The 17838-nt window shown below is 35.3% G+C and overlaps 3 protein-coding genes across 3 annotated transcripts; 2 read left to right on the top strand and 1 right to left on the bottom strand.

The window, feature by feature from the left end:
• Positions 1 to 397: 397 nt before the first annotated feature.
• TRIADDRAFT_23582 (uncharacterized protein) lies at positions 398 to 2939 on the bottom strand (the record flags this gene model as incomplete). Its single annotated transcript, XM_002112190.1, has 8 exons — positions 398 to 515; positions 628 to 755; positions 847 to 982; positions 1078 to 1198; positions 1453 to 1530; positions 1655 to 1801; positions 1971 to 2122; positions 2590 to 2939. The coding sequence occupies 8 exons, from the start codon at positions 2937 to 2939 to the stop codon at positions 398 to 400; spliced, it is 1230 nt and encodes a 409-aa protein (XP_002112226.1).
• A 2532-nt stretch (positions 2940 to 5471) lies between these two features.
• Positions 5472 to 13675, top strand: TRIADDRAFT_24616 (uncharacterized protein; the record flags this gene model as incomplete). The annotated part of the gene is made up of 39 exons (XM_002111678.1): positions 5472 to 5511; positions 6614 to 6727; positions 6937 to 7010; positions 7180 to 7260; positions 7339 to 7415; positions 7491 to 7600; positions 7668 to 7783; positions 7854 to 7953; positions 8109 to 8198; positions 8287 to 8332; positions 8417 to 8585; positions 8702 to 8766; positions 8855 to 8921; positions 9001 to 9079; positions 9167 to 9249; positions 9323 to 9462; positions 9543 to 9628; positions 9728 to 9863; positions 9956 to 10010; positions 10087 to 10194; positions 10277 to 10354; positions 10418 to 10486; positions 10547 to 10633; positions 10704 to 10806; positions 10916 to 11011; positions 11102 to 11187; positions 11266 to 11479; positions 11598 to 11704; positions 11798 to 11938; positions 12053 to 12189; positions 12268 to 12340; positions 12435 to 12548; positions 12653 to 12730; positions 12816 to 12848; positions 12933 to 13016; positions 13097 to 13174; positions 13253 to 13365; positions 13452 to 13533; positions 13616 to 13675. The coding sequence occupies 39 exons, from the start codon at positions 5472 to 5474 to the stop codon at positions 13673 to 13675; spliced, it is 3669 nt and encodes a 1222-aa protein (XP_002111714.1).
• Positions 13676 to 15972: 2297 nt separating this feature from the next.
• On the top strand, positions 15973 to 16559 carry TRIADDRAFT_56042 (uncharacterized protein; the record flags this gene model as incomplete). The annotated part of the gene is made up of 2 exons (XM_002111679.1): positions 15973 to 16014; positions 16296 to 16559. The coding sequence occupies 2 exons, from the start codon at positions 15973 to 15975 to the stop codon at positions 16557 to 16559; spliced, it is 306 nt and encodes a 101-aa protein (XP_002111715.1).
• Positions 16560 to 17838: the final 1279 nt, after the last annotated feature.

Below are 17838 nucleotides of genomic sequence, written 5' to 3' on the forward strand. Positions count from 1 at the left end.
AAATATAGTATTTAGGTATAGTCATTGTTAAATCAAGTTTCTTTTAAGTCAATTGTACAATGTACATATATTATTTACAATTTCAATTACTAGAAAATCATCAACCGCGAATGTCCGCTTGTGGTAGGATATTAAATATCGTCGTGTAATAATTATTGTTATAAGTTAGATGCGGTTTACATTGATAAAGAAACCAGTATTTTGCAATTATGTCTAGCACGATACCGTACGCTTAAGAACGTACTGGCAGAAGTTAATGTTAACAAGTCTTCATTACCATATTATTTAAATATTATTTAAAAAGCAATAATAATAATTAGGTAGAGTACAAGTCGATGACAACGTAGAGAATGTAAACAAAACATAAAACAGAAGTCAAGTATAGACATCTATGAAACTAAGGAAGATTTTTAATTACGGACTGATGATTTTCCTTATTTTGATCCACTTGTAATTCAACACTTTCATACCGGACAGTTTGCAATCTGTACATTCCGTCATCGCATTGGCTATAACTACAAGGTATAAGACGCAGTTAGGCATGGCCATAAGAGCCGTTGTGGCTATCGATAAAATGATAGAAAACAAAACAAAAGTTCAATTGTTTAATGCTAACATTATACTGACATTAATCTGCTTAAGCTACCAGGCCATTCAAAGTGATGTTTCTTTTTTAAGTGACTTGTAAGTGAATATCCTCGAGTGTAACGACAACCGCAAATATGGCAAGCGTATCGAGCAGAAGCCATTTCAGCCTATATCAATACAAATTGGTAACTTGGAAATAGTTGCAGAAACGTGTTAAGTATAAAAGGATAGCGCATTTGAGCGCAAATGTAGACATACCTCGTGCTCTTTCGCATAGTGAGCTTTAATACTTTGCAAGAATTTACTTGTATAATCACAGCCTTCTTTAGGACAAAGTAAGACTTGATCATCGTGAATTTTAATGTGTCTATTTAAGTCGTGCTCGGATTTGAACCTGCGGCAATAAAACAAGCCAATACAATCAATTTTATTTCCATGCTTACTGTTAATTACAAAATAATTCGTTATTATTCCAAAAGTAAATCTTACTTTATATGACACAAAGCACACTGGTAAGGTCTTTGCTCGGTATGTCGGTATAAGATATGTCTTTTAAGACCTGATGGTGATGGAAACGTCATATCGCACATAGTGCATTTACTGTTGTTCACTAAACGATGAAATGGGCGTCAATGTCTGCTATTTTATATTACATGGTACGATTGATGAAAGTAATTCTATGATTGCAACAGCCACATTGTTATAGTCGCAATATTATATTATATAACATCATAAGGGTTCAAAATTTTTACATTATCACATTACATGGATAATTTATAGACGAGTAAGCTTTAGAACTTTTATTAGTGCAGCATAATAAACGGAATGCAAGTAAATTAAAGTAAAAGTATGCAAAAATTTTACCATGTCCTCTTTCATGATTCCTTAATAGTCGTTTGGTTGCAAATTGTTTGTTGCAGCAGAGGCACCTTAAATTAGCATCTTTAGAAAGATAATCGTCATATTACGTGAGTCAGGTATCATGGATGGTATTCAAAGTACAGTATAGTACAGTACATAAAATTGATGCATCTTACTTTTGTAATAGATTAATTTCATATCTTACCTTCTGATTGCCTATTCAGATGATCTATAAATTTAGTATTGCTAGCAAATAATCCTCCGCAAGTGTTGCATGCAATCACTTTTTGGCCAGTATGTACTCTGCAATGTTCTTTAATTCGATACCTGCTTTTAAATTTTGCAGAACATCCTAACGGTAATATCATAGTAACAAAATTAGTCACTAATTTAACAAGATTACCTTTCAGTTGATCAAAATACTGCAAGTCTATTAAGCTTAAGACTGAATGCAAAAGAAAGTAGACTAGTCGATTCATTTCTAATGCCCTCAAATTAGAACAACTTTATGTTTGCTGTACCTAACCATCGACAGACAAAACTATCTCCATCAGCACTATCGTTATCACCATGAGCATCCATATGACGATAGAACTGATCAGGCGAATGAAATTGCATACGACAATCTTCCCAGCAGCATACTAATTCCTCGTCTGCATCGATTAGATTTCGGCTATAAAGTAGCATATTTCAAAGCATTAGTCAACTTGCAGCTGATATACAGCCTTTTCAAAATATTTATAAAATGACAATAAGTAAAAGGAATGACATTAATATCGTCTTGGCACCAGTTGATAACAGGCTATCTTACAGTTTATTAACATAACCTACATATGCGAGATTAGCTAGTCGTTGTATCTGGGTTACATCTCATTCTTAATGCAATTTATTATTGTAATCGATACTAGATTATTACTAAATACTAATCGAGAGCGCAAACGAGTGCAAGTAGATGGGATGTATTGACAGTGTCTCATCGTCGAATGAAATATTATTGTAGTGTTAGGGAATTTAAAGGATAGGCCGTAAAGTGAAATGAGGTTGATATTGGTCCTCTTTTGTAAGCCAATTTATTACAACTTTAACTAGTAGAAGTGAATGATGAATAGAAGTGTGTCCAATGACGGCATTCATTTTTACCTTTCGTCGCTTAAAGTACAAGGCGGTAATTGTTTCGTTGAACGCATCGCAGCACCTAAGGCTTTCAAGTAAGCATGATAAGCATGAAACATAACATGCTTGGCCAATTCTCTTCCATTCATAAATACATCTAAAGTACAATCTCGCCAAAGACATTGAAACTCTCGTGGATTCTCGTTGAAATGGCCGTTGGAAATTTCCACCAGGTCCTCAATATGCTGATAGACATGACGTAGAAAGGAGCTTTTATCCTCTTTTACTGTGTAAGTGCAATCACACCATTCACATATTAGTAATGGCTTCTTTTGGTCGTTGTGATTGATCGTTGGATCTTGGCTAGTAAAAGCCATAGTTTCTAATCATCTCTATGTTTCATCGATGAAGAATTTGTTAATCTTGTGGATGGTTTTAAGCTTTCATTGAGCCAAGTTGAATAATCAGTAAGAAATATTTTTAATTAATAATGAATAATAATAATAATATTCCCTCGCTTCAATCAATTAAAGGCATCGACTGCTATTGCGCAGGTGCAGTTTTTCCTTCGTGCTGGGCGTTGTAAGTGCAACGGTAGTGCAGTGTATCGTGCATCGAGAGTAGTATTATACTGCAGTATAGAGATTTTGAGGTATTGCTAGGTCGACGAATTTGGAGCAGAACGATTTGACTTTAAACGCAATTTGTGAAAGATAGAGACATCGTACGTCCATTATAATGGCAGTTTCGTGTAAATGGACTCATCTACTATCGTTTGATTGGTAATGTGTTCAAATTTCTGTGCATTTTTTTATTATTTTGCTTTCGTTTCTATCAGGAACAATTTCTCGGACACTTTGTGCTTACGAACTTGCTACAGTACCAAGTCATACCATAGAATTTGGCGCCAAATCGATGATGACTGCAACATTTTTATTTTTTTCCTATACTACTGGAGTACAGGGTAAAATCTGAACATGATTGACTATGGTGCTGAACTACCGCAGTTATTATGGTAAAAGTAATACCGCCCCGATGATGCCATTCAAAATGAATGGCACATCAGGCCGTAACTTTGTCTGCTTGCTGGATTTTAGTTGACAAGTGATTGGGCTTCACTTTGCTCTATCAACGATCATTCTGTGTACCGTCCCGTACTACACTATACAGTGTAAGGCATGGTTTTGGTAGCAAGACCGAATCCGACGACAAGTCTTGATGATCTGGTCTGGTCCGGACCCTAATCAAAGTGATGGTTGATTGATTTTACCAGGGTTTGAAAGAGTACAGTACTAAGTACTGTACTCAGAAAGCGCACAGGAAATCAGAAGGTACTGTAGACTGTAGACTGTACTGTACAGTGTACACTATTGGTCCATCTGGCTCATGACAGAGTACGTCTGTCCGCCTGTACCATAGCTAACCGAATCGAGAGGTCTTGATGATGTCAAAAGAAAGCGCACAGGAAATCAGACGGTACTGTAGACTGTAGACTGTAGACTGTACAGTATAGTACTGTACTGTACAGTGTACTGTACAGTACTATATTGGTCCATCTGGCTCATGACAGAGTACGTCTGTCCAGCCATACCATAGTTAACCGAATCGAGTGGTCTTGATGATGTCAAAAGAAAATGCACAGGAAATCAGACGGTACTGTACTGTAGACTGTAGACTGTACACTGTACACTATTGGTCCATCTGGCTCATGACAGAGTACGTCTGTCCGCCTGTACCATAGCTAACCGAATCGAGAGGTCTTGATGATGTCAAAAGAAAAGCGCACAGGAAATCAGACGGTACTGTAGACTGTAGACTGTAGACTGTACAGTACTGTACAGTATTGGTCCATCTGGCTCATGACAGAGTACGTCTGTCCGCCTGTACCATAGTTAACCCAGAATGACAAAGCACAACCGCGACAATAGCCTGATGTCCTATTACTGTACAGTACAGTGTACAGTATGTACAGTCTACAGTCTACAGTACAGGACACTGAGTAGTGAGTGTGTGCAGTACTGTACTGTACGGTACAGTACAGTACAGTGCACATGAAATCAGAGGGTAACTGTACAGTACAGTACAGTATTCGTATATCTGCCTCAGGAGCGAGTATGTCTGTCCGCCTGTACCATGATGTACAGTACCATAATGACAAACACGACCGTGACAATACAGTACTGTACATACAGTACTGTAGGAGTGTATGTACTGTAGGTTGATGTCTTATTACAGTATTACACTGAGTATAGGGTACTGTACATTGTACTGTACAAGTGTACATTTATTAAATGTTAAATGTAATGTACAACGTCTGTCCGCCTGTAGCATGATCAAGCATAATGACAAGCACGACCGCGACAATGGCTTGATGTCATATACAGTAGACTAGTATTTCAGTACTGTACATCGCATGTTACAGATTGCAAAGCGTAAACTGGTGTAGAGAGACATGGACGACAATACTAGAAAAATGGGTATATCTTTCCTAGTCTATGGCCTAGTCCACAGTACAGTACTTTTGACTCTACTGTACTACTGTACACTGTACTGTACAGTACAGTACTGTACAGTACTGTACTGTACATCAGATAAAAAAATACTTACTGTACTGTACAGTACAGTACTGTACTGTAGAGACTGTAGACTCTAGTGTAGAGTCCACAACTTGACTCGCGTGCCTGCCTGCAGATGTCCGTTGCGTCGTCACACGGTCTGCGACGGCAAAAAAAGAAAAAGTGATGCGCAAGCGTAGTTACTCCTGCCACGAACTTGCTTGGTCGCTCTAGCAGCCATTTTGATTGCTTCCATTTGCATGTGTGGCACGTTGTTAGCACTTTTCAACGCTGTCCATTTTTATCCACTGCTGTGAATATTCTATTTCTCCACTCAAGATTAGTTAGTCATTGATGCTGATTAAATTTGAAACCAAGTCGGCCAGGGTCAAAGGTAAGGAAAAAAAATCATCTCTTCCTAGTTCAACTGGTAGGAAACAATGAAACTTTCATAGTGTACTCTAGACTGACTGATCGAATGGAAAAACGGACTCCATTCCCAATCAGTTTGCATCTCTGTGGCTTGCAACATTGGATTCTTCTTCTTCAGGCACGACCATTTCTCCCACTGTTAACGTACAACAAGTCATGCAGTATCTATCTACAAATAGATAGATTGGAATATAGTCATTTTCACTAACGATCATCTTCCAATCTTCCCATTTTTTACGTCATAAAAATGCATTGATTACGGCTAAGCCATCGTTACACTGGAACCCAATACTGACCATGTCGACTTGGTTGCAACTGCAAATGGATGACTTGTACTCGTAACTTATGCGACAACACCATGGTAGATCTGCTTGCGGATAACGCGTTACACTGTGTGTATAATGGATAGCGACACTAAATGAAAAATGAGACTTTATCAACAACGACGTAGTCTAGAAGTTGATCAATAAACTTGCTGTTGTGGTGTACAATATGCTTCTCCGATAGTGGAATCAACATTTTATCAAAGTGGGTTACAGTGACCTTCACTGTAACTACAACTTGATTGACATACAAGACAAGTGTTGCGATCATTGCTAACTATCAATGATAATCACTTCTTACCTTCGCCATGATCATTTTTAAACTGGAATAAATCACTTCAGTTAGTTGCTATTACCGTCACTCTTGCAATAACAATGAGTTACTTTAGTTCAAAATATTCTAAAATGAATCATTCAATCGGCTTGAGAAATGCAATAGCATGCCTACGTTCTCGTTGATCATTGCATGGGACGTTATTCACAGGGCCTACATAGGTCTATCAAACTGTGTTTTCTTAGAACGTGTTGTAATGCATTAATGGAAAGCATTATTCTACGTGGATAACTGCTAGCATGACAAATTCCAATTTTTTCCTAGTCACTCATCGTGTCTTTGGACTGTCTGTACTCTCTACCATTCATAAACGAAATGAACTGACGTAACTGTAGCCTAGTGATGCAAGATGCAAGCATTTCTAATCACAATAATGACAATCACTAATCTCTCCTCTTCAATTTTAGGTATATCCTTTCACCCCATGAGGCCATGGGTCTTGGCAAGCTTGCATAGCGGATTAATCCAATTATGGGATTACAGAATGTGCACTTTAATTGACAAATATGATGAACATGATGGTGAGTTGACTCGATGCTAGGACTTTACTAACGCAAAATTCAGTCTGATGATTTCCGACTTTGCAACAAATTATACTCGCTGTCTTTAAATCATTTTTCATATGCCTCTACATAAATATCTGATTGTAGATAATCCATACAGACTATTAGGCACTAATAAATTAAATCAATAACATTTGTTGAAACATTTACATTGAATTATTCTATAGGCCCTGTACGTGGTGTCGACTTTCACTCTCAACAACCTTTATTTGTATCAGGCGGGGACGATTATAAAATTAAGGTAGGATTGGACATTTTCCTAACTGACAACATTTTAACACCGACCTCATTAGTTCAGTTTTCGTATCGATTAAACAAAGCAAGCAAAGTCACATCATTGTGTATTCGTTAAAAGAGAAGTAGCTAACAACTAATGCCTTCCTCGATTATGTATCCATTGCTTTCTTAAGGTGTGGAATTACAAGTCCAAAAAGTGCCTTTTTACTCTCCTTGGACATTTGGACTACATCAGAACAACATTCTTTCATAACGTTAGATTCAATGCTTTTAACCTATTCAAATACGAAAAATATATCAAAGTTAATCTTATTTTAAACGTGGTATTTTAGGAATACCCTTGGATAGTTAGTTCATCTGATGATCAAACGATCAGGATATGGAATTGGCAATCGCGGTCTTGTGTTTCGTAAGTCAAAGTGATACGTTAACTGACTAACCTTTATAGTAACTTATGGAATAACGTAATTGATGTCATTTCTAGCGTGTTGACTGGACACAATCATTATGTCATGTGCGCAAATTTTCACCCAACCGAAGATTTAATTGTCTCTGCATCGTTAGATCAAACTGTCCGCGTATGGGACATTACAGGTGAGCATCTATTCATTCTATTACCGCTTACAAAGTTTTCTTATTTCTTGCTTAATATTTTGGATAGGATTAAGGAAAAAAACTGTTGCTCCTGGTGCTGGTGGCTTTGATGATCGAAACAGAGGCCCTGGCTCAACGGACTTGTTTGGTGTACAGGATGCTGTTGTAAAACATGTGCTAGAGGTATGTTATAACGTTGGTTTCTGTTGACTGATTTTGTATATCTAACATTTGAAATACATGGTTGGAATAGGGTCATGATAGAGGAGTGAATTGGGCTAATTTCCATCATAGTATGCCCTTGATTGTATCTGGAGCTGATGATCGCCAAGTGAAGATATGGAGAATGAATGGTATATTTATGTTGTCATAAAAATTGTTCTTACGGATTTTGTTATATTAAATTCGACGTAAAACCATTCAAACTGCTAAGAATGATTTTATTTAGATTATTCTGACTTTAAAATGTACTAATGGTAGTCAATAATTTGACTAATGATTATTACAGACAGTAAAGCTTGGGAAGTAGATACCTGTCGAGGCCATTATAATAATGTTTCTTGTGTACTTTTCCACCCTAGACAAGATCTTATCATTAGTAAGTCGAATACAATAATAGAGTACAGTGCAATAAATAGAATACAGAATCTGATCCAACATTATTCTCGCTTACTGTGTATTGCTAGGTAATTCTGAAGATAAAAGTATACGTGTATGGGATATGTCAAAGAGGTATTTGTTGAACTAATATTAAACCTAATTGCAAAAACATAATCTATCATCTAAGACAAACTATTTATTACTATCGATTGGCAGAATTGGTATCCAAACTTTCCGCCGGGAGACTGATAGATTCTGGGTTGTAACATCTCACCCTTCTCTCAATTTGTTTGCGGCTGGTCATGACGGTGGATTGATAGTCTTTAAGCTAGAAAGAGAGAGACCCCCTTATGTTGTTCATGGAAATATGCTGTATTACGTAAAGGTTGGCAAATAATCTTTCACCATAGTTGATGAAATGCAAGTTGTATCATTTATTATGGCCAACCGCATGATTTAATTAACTTATTGACGATGTATCCGCTATGTTATGGTCTATAGGATCGCTATTTACGTACATATGAATTTGGTAGTAAGAAAGATGTTCCAATCATGCAAATGAAAAAGTAGGATATATCTAAAAGCCATTTATTTATTATTTTCATTTGCTAAAATAATTCTACTCATTCTCGTAAATTTGCCTCATAGGCCCAGCCAGAATAGATCATATATTAGTAATCTTCATTATAATCAGGCTGAAAATGCAATAATCGCCTGCACGGTAGCTATTTTAACAATAATTTCGAATATACATTTTTATACATCGAATAGATTGAGTCTACATTTGCTTGTATTTGCAGACGTTACCTAATCAAGAAAGCTGTTATTACGATCTTTACACTTTACCGAAATCGGTTGAAAACAGCAGTAATCCAGAAGGTAGAAGTTACTTTTGAACACATGTAGATTTTTGATACATACCTTTATTGCCAATTTATTAACTGTTATGCTATTACGTATTACTAGTCGGAAACAGTCGATCATCGAATGGATTGTCAGCAGTATGGTTAGCAAGAAATAGATTCGCTGTTCTAGACAAGACACATACGGTTCGAATCAGGCTTTACTTCTGGTTTCATCCTGTGCGATGATTTCAACTAATAATTATAATTGATATTGTAGATCCTTATAAAGAATTTAAAGAACGAAATTTCTAAGAAAATTTCTCCACCAGCCTGTGACATGATCTTCTTTGCGGGAACAGGCAATTTATTGCTTCGTGATGGTGATAACGTTTCGTTATACGATGTTCAACAAAAACGGTTAGCATGAGCACCTTTTCTATAATGTAGGCACTGCAATTAATAACATTCTGACTGTTCGATCAATTTGTTCAATGCAGAGTTATGAATAAAGTCAGAGTTCCGAAATTCAAGTATGCATGTTGGTCACCAGATACAACACATGTTGCTCTGCTTGGAAAACATGGTAAGTATTTGGGTTAAGACACTATCCAGATCATTATTGTATCTGATGACACCCTTCCATATTTTGAATAATATTTTGTGATAATATTTTTGTAAATAGTTATCAATATCTGCAATCGCAAATTGGAATCCATATGTACTGTTCATGAAAATATTCGAGTCAAAAGTGGCGCTTGGGATGATAATGTCTTTATTTACTCAACAAACAATCACATCAAGTATTGTCTCCGAAATGGGTTGGTGATATAGACGCAAGCTATAATGAATTATTTCACTGCGTTATATTCCTGAGATATAGATAAATTCCTCGATGTATTAATAATTATAGAGACTCTGGCATCATTCGTACCATTGATTTGCCTCTGTATATCACTCTAGTTCGTGTAAGTAATTTTACACCTGTATTAGTTTATAAAGTATTTATGAAACAATTAATATTTTACTGTTTATAATTTGCAGGGATCTAACGTATATTGTTTGGATCGATCTTGCAAGATCAAGATTCTACCAATCAATAACACTGAGTACAAATTCAAACTAGCTTTAGTTACTCGCAGTTATGACCAGGTACGTCGAATATTTTACATAAATAACCATCTACTAATTGCGTCCAAATATGATGACCTCATTTAAACGAATTGGTGTGTAGGTTCTATACATGGTTCGAAATTCTAACCTTATTGGTCAGTCCATAATTTCTTACTTGCAGAAGAAAGGTTATCCCGAGGTATGAAATAAAAAATTCTTGCTTAATTTGTAATCGTTGCTTGAATGAGTAATTGCTTTGCAGGTTGCTCTACATTTCGTGAAAGATGATCGTACTCGATTTGGCCTTGCTTTGGAATGCGGAAATATTGAGGTTAGAACGCTACTATAACTATTATTTTACTTATTACTAAAAGCATGGTTATTATAATAGATTGCCCTCGATGCTGCACGTAACTTAAATGATAATTTATGTTGGGAAAAATTGAGTGCTGTTGCCCTGCAACAAGGAAATCATCAGGTAAAATTTTATTAACTAGAACAAAAAGTAGTTGAAACTGTTTTGTCATACTATGTTCGATACTGTGAAGGTTGTGGAAATGGCATACCAGAGGACAAAGAATTTTGATCGTTTGGCATTTTTGTACTTGATTACTGGAAATTTGCAAAAATTACAGAAAATGATGAAAATTGGTAATGTAGTTTGTCTTATTACACAGCTTTCTTGCTTATATTATTATATTACTTTCTCAGTGTTTCAAAATTGTCTGATTTCATTGTAACCATGCGATTAATTTCATAGCTGAAATACGCAAGGATTTCAGTGGGCAATACCAAATTGCTTTGTATCTTGGAGATGCACTTGAACGTGTAAAAATTTTAAATGCATTAGGCCAAAGTAAGTATTATAAGGAAACATCAATAAAAAATTTGCAAATAATACTCTGAATAAAGCTAATTTTGGTATTTCTTGTTCTTTAAACTATAGAACATCTTGCATACCTGACCGCAGCCACTCACAACCTTGAAGAAGAAAGTAATACTTTAAAAAGTAACTTTCAAAATGGCGATACGGTAAAATTATTTCATATTATACTATGAATGAGGATAGTCTATTGTAAATCACTTATTTTAATCTATTTAAATTGATAGGTTCCTAGCATGCTTGAAGATGCAAAGCTTCTTCGTCCACCTGTGCCAGTGATGCCATGTGAAGGCAATTGGCCTTTATTGACGACAAGAAAAAGTTTCTTTGATACTAAAGCTAGTGGCGGTGGTGGTTCAATGGCTGCAGTTGTTGAAGATGCGGAAGCAATAGGTGATACAGGAGGCTGGGGTGAAGATGCTGATTTGGATCTTGATGAAGGTAATGGTTATGGCACTTTTGGTTATATGACGTTTTTGTGTATTATTGAAGATTACTTTTGCTCATTTATTTGTACTATATTTCTATAAGTTAACTAAGTATTTTTTCACTACAGGAGGTAAGAACGAATTTGTTGATGAAGATGAAATTGCCGGTGACGGTGAAGATGATGAAGAAGGTGGCTGGGATATTGGAGATGAAGATCTTGAATTACCTCCTGATTTGGTTTGTATTTAAATAAAGTTACTGTAACCTTACATATGTAGTACAATCCTCATTTACCAGAAATATATAATGGATTTTATTATCAAAAATTAGGAAGTAGTAGAGCCCACTAGTGCCGAAGAAGGCTACTTTGTACCGCCTACGAAAGGAGTCAGCCAGCTTCAAGTTTGGTGTAACAATTCCAGTTTAGCCCATGATCACGTAATTGCAGGATCATTTGAAAGTGCTAGTCGGGTAATTATTTAATACTTCTTTACTATAATGGTTGACATAGTATCGTAATGGAAGTATTTTAAGTTAGATAAATGTTGCTAATTGAAATTATCACTTAATTTTGTACTCTAACAGTTACTTTATGACCAAGTTGGTGTAGTCAATTTTGAGCCCCTGAAGGCAATGTTTTTAGCCACGTATGCACGAGCGCGAGTAGCGTACGTTGGTTTACCAAGTACACCTCCTCTATTTGGATGTCCTCATCGAAATTGGTTTGTATTTAATCTTGACTGCAGCAACACGTTTATTGAACACTTGCTAAAGCAGAATTTTGCAAATTTACTGAGCAGGAGAGAAGCTGGAGCCCGTAACGGTGTTCCTGCTATTAAATGTAAATTAAGTAATCTTGTAGAAAAACTTCAAGTAAGTATTTGCACTTGATATCGTAATTGTATATATTATATAATTAATGTATTACTTAGAAATTAAGCTCACGAATTCTTCGACTTCACTCTAGGCTGCTTATCAATTAACTACTTCTGGGAAATTCCAGGAAGCAGTTGAAAAATTTCGAAAAATTCTTTATAAAATTTTGTTGCTAGTTGTAGATTCTCGACAAGAAGTGAATGAGGTACGTTAATTCAATAAGCACTAAAAGTGTTGTTTTCCTTTACTTTAGTTGGTTGAAGCTGTTTTTAAGGTCTGATTCCCCTTTTTCAATGATTGAATGTTTAGGTGCAGCAGTTGATTTCAATATGTAATGAATATATACTTGGTTTATCTATGGAAATTAAGCGAAAAGAAATGCCAAAAGTAAAAATAAAATAAATTGTGACTGGATTTAAAAGTATTACGTATCACTTATAAATAGTAATTTTTTTATAATATCATATTGCAGAATACGTTGGAAGAGCAAAAGCGCCAGTGTGAGGTAATCCCGGAGTATATTTCTCTGATTGATAATTAGTCAGTAATTTATGTTGTCATTAAATATCAATTATTTATTTCCTTGTAGATGGCTGCCTACTTTACACATTGCAATCTTCAACCTGTCCATTTAATTTTAACATTGCGTACGGCATGTAATTTGTTTTACAAGGTATATCTATAAAATATTCAAATCTATTGATTGATTAGTGTAGCAGCGTGACTTACGCGTTACGAATTGTATTTCGCTAGATCAAGAACTTTAAAGGAGCTGGTGGATTTGCTAGACGTCTGTTGGATCTGGGTCCGCGTCCAGATGTTGCAAAACAGGTTTACTATAATTAATGATGCTAAAACTAGTATTAGGCTTGTATTATCTTGATAGTAATATACTATTGGATATATTAGGTGAGAAAGATTTTGCAAGCATGTGACAAAAACCCAACAGACACTCATGAGCTAGAGTACGACGAGCATAATCCTTTCACAATTTGTGGCCTATCATATAAACCAATATATAGGTAATAGCTTTAAATGGCTGGATATTGTTTTATTTTATTTCTACAAGCCTTAGCATTAACGTCATTGAAATTGCCGATTAATTTAGAGGGAAGCCACACGTAAAATGTCCATTGACTCAAACGACATATTTACCAGAACATAAAGGGCGTTTATGTCCCGTTACTCAAGTAAATAACTTATTTTGGAATTTATCATACTACAGCCATTCTTTAATAAAATTTTAATGAAATAATCGTTTTCTTCTAATAGATCTGTGAAATTGGCAAAGACTGCATTGGGCTACGTATTAGCCCAACACAATTTCGTTGAAAGGATAACGTTGAGTAAATTTAATGATTAGATGCTATTATAATTAGCCATATATGGATTGGGTAGCAATATGCGTACAATGTCTTCTTTTTTAAATTGATGATGAAACTTTAATGCCCGAAATGAAACTATATTATATAATGATTGCTATTGCGTTTGCAATAAAATTACTATGCAGTTGAAACAATCTGTGGAATTGTGATTTATGAACTTGTATTTACGTTACGATAAAGTAATAATGGGCTTTAATTTTATTGTAAGTGCGTATGTCGAGTATCGATGTGACGTGATAAGTGGACTATAAATTTCAGGCTGATACATGTAGAGTCTATTTTCGTTATACGCCTAAGGATAACTGTTCAAAATTAATTATTTTTGCACGAAAATGAGCATGTTGAGTTATTGTTGAGATGGAATGACTAGCTATACAGTACAGGCAGATTCGTGAAGAAGATAAGTGCTTTGATACATGTAGCTGATGATACTAAAAGAACTTGATATTTCTGCGTAGTACTGTTTAACTGTACAATATCATCCTGTACAACAGCTTGCTGATGCGAGCTTATGAACAATTTAAACGTAAGAATTGATTCAACATTTACTGTACCATGGATTTATTAGACTCTACTTGTTTAGCTATTGTATGTAACTGTGCTGGAATACGAGTATCAATGGATTGAAAATAATAAAATATGCGCTTGTCCACCTCAAGACGAATAACTAGAATACAGTATTATGATGAGGATATCCAAGCAGCAGCAGTTTGACAATTCATTGTAGACAGTATTGTCAATGATGAAAACTATTACAACGGTAAGAGTGGTTTCTGCATCAAAGTCTCTTGAAATAGATGACCAAGTTTGTATACTGTCAATGCATATATGTACCCAATCGCGCACTAAACTACGAGTCTTTTGGACTACAAGCGTCCGAGCGTCCACCCGACTGCAAGAAATGGTATGAATTCTTTGAGTGTACAGTGTACAGTGTACAGTACAACGCACTGTGCATCTGGCCGGGCTGACGGATATACGCGTTGTTATAGCAAATCGCAATCCGCAGTTGCCGACATCAAAACTAGTTCCAACATTGGAGATTGATGAGTCTGCAATTTCCATCATTTTCTCCTTTAGGTTACTGAACTTGATCCATTTTTACTACTGCTGCTATTAGCAAAGGAGAGCTAAGCATCAATTTATTCTACAATAAAAGGCCTAATGAATACCAACAGCATGTCAAAAACGCGGACAATCTCAGAAACCGTCCATGCTAACGCTGCAACTGTAAGTATACCACACTATCTAATATGGAAAATGAAGAATTTACACTATTATTTTTAGTCATGAAATGAAATACTTGACCAAGAACACCCTGAAAATGAGTGATTTCAATTAGAAATACAAGTAAGATAGTTCTTGGGTATTGATTTCAATCCAAGAACTTAAAATAGTGTGATGGAAAGAAGTAGATGCGGACATTCATGACATTTTGCTTGACGAATATAGCATAGTAGATGAGCTTCAGTTTTTATGTACAGTGCTTGTGAAATATTATCATTATTGACTTTCCGTAGATTTCCAAGCCAGTTTATTATCAGTAAGATGCGATGCTATGATTACTATCTATTCATTTTGGTTTACATACTGAATGTGTGCATTGCTCATCACTTTATCAATTGCTGTCGTTCAAAAATCGTAAGCCGTATGTAGATTTGGCCTTTCTTATTTCAGTTATTATGGCTGTTCGTATGACAAAATCGGTTCGATTCCTTGATGTGGGTATGATTAGGGCTGTAGTTTGTTGTGACTAGTCAGGAATCATAATGAGGGTTGTAACTATTAAGATACAATTATTTTGGACTGTCGAAGGACATAAAATTCTAGTTTGTAATGTACATTCTTTATAACTTTTACTTTTGATCATGGAAGCAGTAGAGTTGTTGGGTCTGACACTTTAGCGCGCTAATTTCTCTTGATTGTGTCCTCTCTTCATGCATGGTTATAGCGGTCCTAAGATTTGCCTGTTTGCCACTTTGTACGAATCATGTTAAGAAATGATTAGCTTCTACGATAGGATAGTTAGAGAACCTTTTCTATACGAATATTTCAATACTGTCATCCTGCAGGCTATTGGATAGCCAGTAATATATAATATCTACTATACTTTTCTAAAATGATCATGATGCTGTAGATAAAATGAGGCCTACTGTACTGTACTGTAGTTCAATAAATAGATATCAAAACATAAAGAGAGAGGATGTAAAAATCTATCCATTCGATCAATTGTAATTATCAAATATGGCTGTAGTGCTGTATTTGCTGACATTTTCATGTAGCATCGTAAGAAATAGTTATTCTTGTAGATGGTTAAAATGCCTAACCTACTTTCCCTTGATTGAACTTCATCGAAGCAAACTAGTTAAAAAAGTAGCAAGGGACTGATAGCATAATGGCTTGAGATACTGTAGCTGATAATGACTATTCGAAGGTTGATAATTTGCTAGACTGTAATAGGAAGCTCTTATTGAAGTTATGATGCGGATCACAGTCATGATGTAAATTCTTTTTTCTTCTTTTCCATTTTCCATTGGCTGATAATATGAAACCTCTTGGTCTATTAGACGCAAACGTTGAAATTAACCAAGCCGAAAAATAAAAAACGTGTCCAGTGGGACGCTAACACGGTCGATAATGAATTCCTGAATCGTAAATCATCGAAATGTTGCTGCATATACTCCAAACATGTTAAACTTGAAGATCGTGATGCTTCTAGTAGTGACGATGACGATGTTAATGGTGGCGATCAAAAGTGCGAGAAAAAGAAAGGTTGCCGCTACTGTAACATTCGTGATAAATTACAGCAGCAACAACAACCACGACAATAGCGATAGACTTCTTCGGTCAAGATTACAATCTACGTTTTACCTATAAACTAGCTATTATTAAGTCGATATTCAGAAAACCTTCCTGGAAATAAACTATTTATTCATCATTATAAATTTTAAAACTTGGACATATTGGTACTGATCATTGTAGCCGAAAAGAAATTAACTGCTTAGCTTATATGGCGACGTGAATTCTCACACCTTTTCTTTGAACCAATAGTGGAAAGATCCCGTTTTAGTGTATCATTTTTTTACCTCAAGTAGCCATTTCTGTATACTTTACTGATGATTTTTTGGACAACTTTCACGACTGCAACTACTTGATTCGTGACTGAATCATGGCAAGAATTCCGATATCACTTAATAGTAATTTGGTGTAACCTAGAAAACCAAATGTATAAAGATTTGTAGTCGATTGCAATAAGGAAAAGCCTAATGCTCTAATATAATAGTGCGTTTTGCTGCTTTTTAGTAATGTAAAGCAATAGCACCAGGTTAGGCATCACCTTAACAATATCAAGATTATATTAATATGTAGTATTTCATCTCTATCTCAGTTCTACATTTCATAACTAGATCATTCATTGGGCTAATACTGTAAAATTTACTGGAATCAAGAGTAAAAATGAACGTCTTATTTTGTCATTTGGGGTAGAAATATGCTATTTTAACTGTATGAAAAAGAATTCTACGTATTTCCTGGTGTATCTCAGGATCTGAATAAATTAAAATGATATAACTGACATTGTACTGTTCATCCTTTCTAATTTATCGCTGTCATTGAAATTTCTGTCTCCCTGCCTTGCTTTCATCAACAAGGATCTATACAATTTTTAATGAACGATCAAATTAATCTTTACTAATTCAATTGCATGCTATTCATTGATGATTAGTACATTGCATATCTTGAGTTAAAGTACGATAAAAACTCTCTTGCAACGATTGGGAAAAATACAACATACGGTAATGCTTCGATATTACAGTAATGGTACCGTCGAATCTCTCACTACCTATGAAATTGATACTATTTAATGGACATGATCGAATCAACCATTGCTAACTAACTAGCTTGCTATCTGCAATTCATTATTGCACTGTATGACTTTGGATTGGGAGTAAGATTAAGTTCTATTTGCAACGGTATAGAGAATAGAACCAAAGTATTTTGTTATACAGTACTGTCTATTCTCTAAGGTGCCAATTTTATACAACATAAATGGATGTGATTAAATTAGTCATAGATAATCAAATTTGCTTGCTGTCTATAAATAATTATTGC

Source organism: Trichoplax adhaerens, genomic scaffold (genome assembly GCF_000150275.1).
Source record: "Trichoplax adhaerens TRIADscaffold_4 genomic scaffold, whole genome shotgun sequence".
Taxonomy (NCBI): Eukaryota; Metazoa; Placozoa; class Uniplacotomia; order Trichoplacea; family Trichoplacidae; genus Trichoplax; species Trichoplax adhaerens.